The sequence below is a fragment of the Xyrauchen texanus genome, chromosome 47 (genome assembly GCF_025860055.1).
Source record: "Xyrauchen texanus isolate HMW12.3.18 chromosome 47, RBS_HiC_50CHRs, whole genome shotgun sequence".
NCBI lineage: Eukaryota > Metazoa > Chordata > Actinopteri > Cypriniformes > Catostomidae > Xyrauchen > Xyrauchen texanus.
In genome coordinates this window covers 545080-552579 of record NC_068322.1, presented here as the reverse complement: position 1 = coordinate 552579, position 7500 = coordinate 545080, and the positions used below count along the sequence as shown (strand labels likewise).

The 7500-nt window shown below is 45.4% G+C and overlaps 1 protein-coding gene and 1 pseudogene across 1 annotated transcript in view; both read left to right on the top strand.

Annotated features, from left to right (window-relative positions):
• The window catches only part of LOC127638820 (glutamate receptor ionotropic, kainate 2-like), a 414054-nt pseudogene that overhangs the window by 278600 nt on the left and 127954 nt on the right, over nt 1-7500 (top strand).
• LOC127639238 (synapsin-3-like) overlaps nt 1-7500 on the top strand; it is a 109041-nt gene that overhangs the window by 21990 nt on the left and 79551 nt on the right. The window contains exon 3 of the mRNA XM_052121149.1: nt 1612-1669. Within this exon, the coding sequence (XP_051977109.1) occupies nt 1612-1669 (58 nt within the window). The remainder of the gene's footprint in view (nt 1-1611; nt 1670-7500) is intronic.

Here is a 7500-nt window from a genome sequence, read left to right as displayed (position 1 = left end):
TGGGCCGGTTGCTAGGGAGGGTAGAGTCACATGGGGTAACCAAATTGGGCCGGTTGCTAGGGAGGGTAGAGTCACATGGGGTAACCAAATTGGCCCGGTTGCTAGGGAGGGTAGAGTCACATGGGGTAACCAAATTGGCCTGGTTGCTAGGGAGGATAGAGTCACATGGGGTAACCAAATTGGCCCGGTTGCTAGGGAGGGTAGAGTCACATGGGGTAACCAAATTGGCCTGGTTGCTAGGGAGGATAGAGTCACATGGGGTAACCTCCTCGTGGTCACTATAATGGGGTTCTCGCTCTCGGTGGGGCGTGTGGTGAGTTGTGTGCGGATGCCGCGGAGAATAGCGTGAAGCCTCCACACACGCTACGTCTCCACGGTAACGCGCACAACAAGTCATGTGATAAGATGCGCAGATTGACGGTCTCAGACGCGGAGGCAACTGAGATTCATCCTCCGCCACACGGATTGAGGCGAGTCACTACGACACCACGAGGAGTAATGGTGCGTTCACATACAACGCGAAGAAAATTTTCGCCTCGCATTGCTCGCGCGAGTTGGACCGCTGGATTATAAATGTGTGTTTAAACTGCCGTTCGCGCGTGTAACGTGAACCCGCGAGTATTTCCTCGCTCACTTTCCTCCAAGCGATTGTCTTTATTTGTCCGGTCATAAAAGACGTTGTGTTGTACAATTCCAGGTGCCCACACGCCGCTTTTTCCAGATTTCTTCTGCTACTACATCAGTACGTCAGTGACTGCTGATAGGCTTTCGCGACAACGCATCATGCTAATTTTTAGCTGGAGTTCAAAAATTTTAACTCGCGCGAATACGCAAATTAAGCGATTTTGCATGTTCGAGTCGTGTCTATTCACATCTTTGCATTGACTTTGTATGTAATCGTACCACGCGAAATGCTCGCTCCGCGTTGTATGTGAACGCACCATAAAAATAGCCACGAGTGTTTGTAAACAGAGCAGCGCCATTCACTGACGCGCTAGAGCTGCGCGTGCATTTGATATATTTACTTATTAAACAGTCTTTTGTGATTCTTTTGTGGGCTCGTCGGACCGATACCCGATCCGTTTAAAAGCTTTAGTATCGGAGCCGATAGCGTTCCAGGTATGCGCTCTAAGTCCTCGTGGTGGCGGAGGATGAATCTCGGTTTTAGCACATCTTATCACGTGACTTGTTGAGTGCGTTACCGCGGAAACGTAGCGCGGAGTCTCCACACACGCTACGTCTCCATGGTAACGCGCTCAACAAGCCACGTGATAAGATGCACGGCTTGACGCGCCCCACCAAGAGCGAGAACCACTAATCGCAACCACGAGGAGGTTACCCCATGTGACTCTCCCCTCCCTAGCAACCGGGCCAATTTGGTTGCTTAGGAGACCAAAACCAAGTCCGTTTCTCCGGTGCGATTTTGTTTATTCCGAACATTATTTTTAAGTTGATCAGTCCAATTGTTTTGTTCTTCTGACTGCGACAGAGTTTTCCGTTTCAATTCTTTCGACCTTTCATCCGAAGTTCGTCTCGCAAAACCGGCACGATTTTGGTGTGAACAGGACTTACAATTAGTCATTTTCTGTTTTTGTCTTTTCTCTCAAACAGGTCGAAGTACTTCAGAGAAAGGAAGCTGAATGGAGAATATGAGATCCGTGTGGAGCAGGTGTGTGTGTGCGATAATTACACTTCCTTTATTCTGGTAAACACTCATTTAAACATTAAATCAGAGTCTGTTTAGACTCGCAGCTCTGCTTTTAAATCCTCTTTCCTGAACTAAAGCAGAAGTCACAAACCCGGCATCAAATGAGCTCCAGATGTTGTGATTCAGGAAGTTTACATCATAACGACTAAATAAAGGCACAATAGTGTTGCCTTGATATTAAACTTTCACCAGTCGCTGAAGACGGACCTACCATCAGTCCACGTTCAGTTCACTTTTTATAAACCAAATTCTGGTGAGGAACTACACTACCATTTATGACATCCCAGTGGAATAATACAGTAAATACAACGTTTTCTTACCCCATGTGACTCTACCCTCCCTAGCAACTGGGACAATTTGGTTACCCCATGTGACTCTACCCTCCCTAGCAACCGGGCCAATTTGGTTACCCCATGTGACTCTACCCTCCCTAGCAACCGGGACAATTTGGTTACCCCATGTGACTCTACCCTCCCTAGCAACCGGGCCAATTTGGTTACCCCATGTGACTCTACCCTCCCTAGCAACCGGGACAATTTGGTTGCCCCATGTGACTCTACCCTCCCTAGCAACCGGGCCAATTTGGTTGCCTAGGAGACCTGACTGGAGACACTCATCACACCCTGGAGTCAATACTCGCTAAGATACACAGACCCCCCCCATCCTTTTCTAACCCAAATTTTCTTTCTAAATTAAAAGACTGTGTGTGTGTGTGTGTGTGTGTGTGTGTGTGTGTGTGTGTGTGTGTGTGTGTGTGTGAGAGTGAGAGAGTGTGTGTGTGAGTGAGTGAGTGTGTGAGTGTGTGTGAGTGAGTGAGTGAGTGAGTGAGAGAGTGTGAGTGAGTGTGAGTGTCTGTGATTTTCAGGGTTTAATGATCACACTGATGTAGTAACTGCTTATCCAGAGGTGTGAATCTACCGTCAAAAACGCACAGAAACCCAAAATAAAAGCTCGATTTAAATGAATGCGTGAAATGGGGAAAATAGATCATGCTTAAGGCAATTAAATAATAATAATAGTAATGCATTAAAGCAATAAAATGTAATTAACATTAATTAATTAATTAATTTGATTAAAGTCACTGTTTGTGATGATGACATTTTATTAAATGAAATCTGTGTGTTTTTACCCCAGCTGACAGGCGTGCATGTGACCTCTTTAGGCTGTTGGCATGACAACACGGTAAATGTCTGGACAGATAACATCACATTACTGTACATCTGTAAGCCGTTGCACACTGCTGTCCTGTTGTGTTTGGGGTGTGTCTGGCGCGCTGTTGTTGTGGTTGGCCTGTGGTAAGTGTGCCGTTGTTCAGAGGAAGTGTTGCTATGATACAGCAGCCCAGTCCACCGCTGTACAAACATGTAATGAGATGTTTTATATGGCCTGTAGACAAAAGTCTTAGTCTTACACACATAAACAGTCTAAACCAACATGTCCCCGTTCTTTATCAGATCAGGTTGACCATTGTGTGCTCATCCGGTCTGTTTTTACACGCATGTTTCTATACATCATCCTCAGACCCTCCTGAGTAAAGGTTATGAAAAGAATATAAATTCTGGACTGTTGGTGTACTCGTCCATTAATGAAATGTAGTTCATTTCTAACATCGTGTAACTTTAACATATCGTTTCGACAAATAAACAAAAATGGCCACCAGCAGCCAATCACATTTCAGCATCTAAGAACTTGCGTTGTGAATGGCCGATGGTCCTGAAACCTTGTATAAACGAGGAGGGTCGCAACAGGAAGCTGTATATCAAATTTGGTGAGAAACGGCCACAGGGTGGCGCTATAATAAGATAATTCACCTTTTGGCTAATAACTATGAAAGTGGATAGGCTAGAATACATATTTTTTTAGTTTCTCCAAATCCTTCAGTGCCTTCAAATCGTATAGTCGCATGGATTTCTATTTCTGCAAGAAACCTTTTCTATCACTATTATGTTTTTTAAAAATATCAAAAATATTCGGGGGGTCTGGGTATCTCAGCGATTATTGACGCTGACTATCACAGCCGGAGTCGTGAGTTTGAATCCAGGGTGTGCTGAGTGACTCCAGTCAGGTCTCCTTAGCAACCAAATTGTCCCGGTTGCTAGGGAGGGTAGAGTCACATGGGGTCGCTATAATGTGGTTCTCAGTCTCGGTGGGGCGTGTGGCGAGTTGTGAGTGGATGCCGCAGAGAATAGCATGAAGCCTCCACACGCGCTACGTCTCCACGGTAACACACTCAACAAGTCACGTGATACGCACATCTTATCACGTGACTTGTTGAGTGTGTAACCATGATTGATGGTCTATACTATTTGCACTTTAGAAATAGATGCACTTTAGAACTAGTATGCACTTTAGAAATAGATGCACTTTATAAATAATAGGCACTTTAGAACTAGTATGCACTTTAGAACTAGTATGCACTTTAGAACTAGTATGCACTTTATAAATAATAGGCACTTTAGAAATAGTATGCACTTTATAAATAATAGGCACTTTAGAAATAGTATGCACTTTAGAAATAGTATGCACTTTAGAAATAATAGGCACTTTAGAAATAGTATGCACTTTATAAATAATAGGCACTTTAGAAATAGTATGCACTTTAGAAATAGATGCACTTTAGAAATAATAGGCACTTTAGAAATAGTATGCACTTTATAAATAATAGGCACTTTAGAAATAGTATGCACTTTAGAAATAGTATGTACTTTAGAAATAGATGCACTTTAGAAATAATAGGCACTTTAGAAATAGTATGCACTTTAGAAATAGATGCACTTTAGAAATAATAGGCACTTTAGAAATAGTATCCACTTTAGAACTAGTAGGCACTTTAGAACTAGTATGCACTTTAGAACTAGTATGCACTTTAGAAATAATAGGCACTTTAGAAATAGATGCACTTTAGAACTAGTATGCACTTTAGAACTAGTATGCACTTTAGAAATAATAGGCACTTTAGAAATAGATGCACTTTAGAACTAGTATGCACTTTAGAAATAGATGCACTTTAGAACTAGTATGCACTTTAGGACTAGTATGCAGTTTAGAACTAGTATGCACTTTAGAAATAATAGGCACTTTAGAACTAGTATGCACTTTAGAAATAGATGCACTTTAGAACTAGTATGCACTTTAGGACTAGTATGCACTTTAGAACTAGTATGCACTTTAGAACTAGTATGCACTTTAGAACTAGTATGAGTAGTATGGAGGTGTGCTATTCCAAATGTAGCCCAAGACTGCCGTCGTGCAAATGGTCTCTGTGTTTAATTCCACGAGCTGTAGTCTCGCCTCACTTGACCTGCTGTTGTTTGGCCTTTACTCATTTGAACGTTTCTCTCCAGATAATGTTCATTCTCCAGCGCTGAGGTTTATCTGTAGCTCTCAGTGACACTTCACAGACCCTTCAGGATCAAGCCAACACACACAACAAACACTGAGTGCTTCATAGTGTCCAAGTCTCTCGCTTTGAAGTCCAAATAGCTGACCCAAACCGCGTCCACACACATTGGATTGATGGTGCAGAGTCGTCCGTGGGCCACGTTTGTTCTGTTCCACTGACACCAGAGCTCTGCTGTGGGATGTTTCCTTCTGTGCGGAAGACACATTTAAAGTTAGCGTTAGGCTAAACAAGCTAAACAAATGGCACTTTTAACTGGCCTTCATCTTCATGTCTATTGGTTCTCGGGAGCTGTTTGAAATCTTGTGTAGAAATAGAAGACAGCACAGAGATGTTCACAGCAAGTCCTCGCCACTACCATCCAGCCCAACGGAGCAGCCGCGGCCGTCTGCCGGGGGACGGAGGATCCCAGCTGCCTGAGAGCGGACGAACGGCCACCAAACGCAAGGGGAGAAGGGGCTCCTGGCTGACTGCCTGGAGCGGTCCGGGCTGCTGCCAAAGGCGGGGGGAGACTCCTACCTGCCACGACGACCACTGACCATGGGCGGGGAGGGGCTCCTGGCCGACCGCCTATAGCAGAAGAACCGCTGCCAGTGGAGGGGAGACCCCTACCTGCCGCTAAACGCGGCGGGTCGTGACGACCACTGACCGCGAGCGGGGAGGGGTTCCTGGCTGACCGCCTAGAGCAGGAGAACCGCTGCCAGGGGTGGTGAAGACCCTTTCTGTTTCCCGAGAACGAGGTAGGGGCGTTCGGTCCGGTCGACATGTCTGGATGTTTTGCGGCCCCTTTAAATATAGTTCACAAAACCAAACATCCCGATTAACACTGCAACAATGTAGCAGATGTTTACTGCTGTACAATGCATACTGTTTCACATGGATAGTATGCAGTATATAGTGCACAGTATGCAGTTAGCCATATGTTAGTGTTCCTCTGTCTCTGCTGCTTCTCCATATTTTGCTTTTAGGCGACCAAACCCCAAACTGCTTCAGGGACGCTAGTGTACTAAAATCAAACCCCTGTGCTGAATGACATGTACCACAGTGAACTGACATGGTGTTCCCACAGGCCCTTTACCATGTGTACAAAACAACCATTTCCTGCTCGTGAATGAACCTGCAGCTATTTTTTCTTGTTGCAAAACACAGGAAAAGAGTCAATAATAGTCCAGCGTTGTTTATTTGCTGCTCTAAGTTTACCTCTTTCTCTCTCTGTGAACACACAGGACGTGTACAAAAGCGGGAACATTATTGGAGAAGGGTTTAGCAGGAAACATTGGGCTAAAACCAGCTTATACTTGGGATTTGAACTGTTGTCAGAGATGGAAGCATGATTCATTTTCATTGTTCAGTGAACTTTTAAAAGGATAGTTCACTCAAATAAAGTTCAACTAAAAAAATGACAAAGTAGCCTGAAGTCAGATGATAGCTTGTGAGGAACAGACAATTTATCAAAAATTCTTATTTCGGGGCTTTGGGTATCTGAGCGAGTGTTGACGCTGACTATCACACCTGGAGTCGTGAGTTTGAATCCAGGGTGTGCTGAGTGACTCCAGCCAGGTCTCCTTAGCAACCAAATTGTCCCGGTTGCTAGGGAGGGTAGTCACATGGGGTAACCAATTTGGCCCGGTTGCTAGGGAGGGTAGAGTCACATGGGGTAACCAAATTGGCTGGTTGCTAGGGAGGGTAGAGTCACATGGAGTAACCAAATTGTCTGGTTGCTAGGGAGGGTAGAGTCACATGGGGCAACCAAATTGGCTGGTTGCTAGGGAGGGTAGAGTCACATGGAGTAACCAAATTGGCCCGGTTGCTAGGGAGGGTAGAGTCACATGGGGTAACCAAATTAGCTGGTTGCTAGGGAGGGTAGAGTCACATGGGGTAACCAAATTGGCTGGTTGCTAGGGAGGGTAGAGTCACATGGGGTAACCAAATTAGCTGGTTGCTAGGGAGGGTAGAGTCACATGGAGTAACCAAATTGGCCCGGTTGCTAGGGAGGGTAGAGTCACATGGGGTAACCAAATTAGCTGGTTGCTAGGGAGGGTAGAGTCACATGGGGTAACCAAATTGGCTGGTTGCTAGGGAGGGTAGAGTCACATGGGGTAACCAAATTGGCCCGGTTGCTAGGGAGGGTAGAGTCACATGGGGTAACCAAATTGGCCCGGTTGCTAGGGAGGGTAGAGTCACATGGGGTAACCAAATTGGCCGGTTGCTAGGGAGGGTAGAGTCACATGGGGTAACCTCCTCGTGGTCGCTATAATGTGGTTCTCGCTCTCGGTGGGGCGTATGGTGAGTTGTGTGTGGTCACTAACCAATTTGGTTACCCCATGTGACTCTACCCTCCCTAGCAACCGGGCCAATTTGGTTGCTAAGGAGACCTGGCTGGAGTCACTGA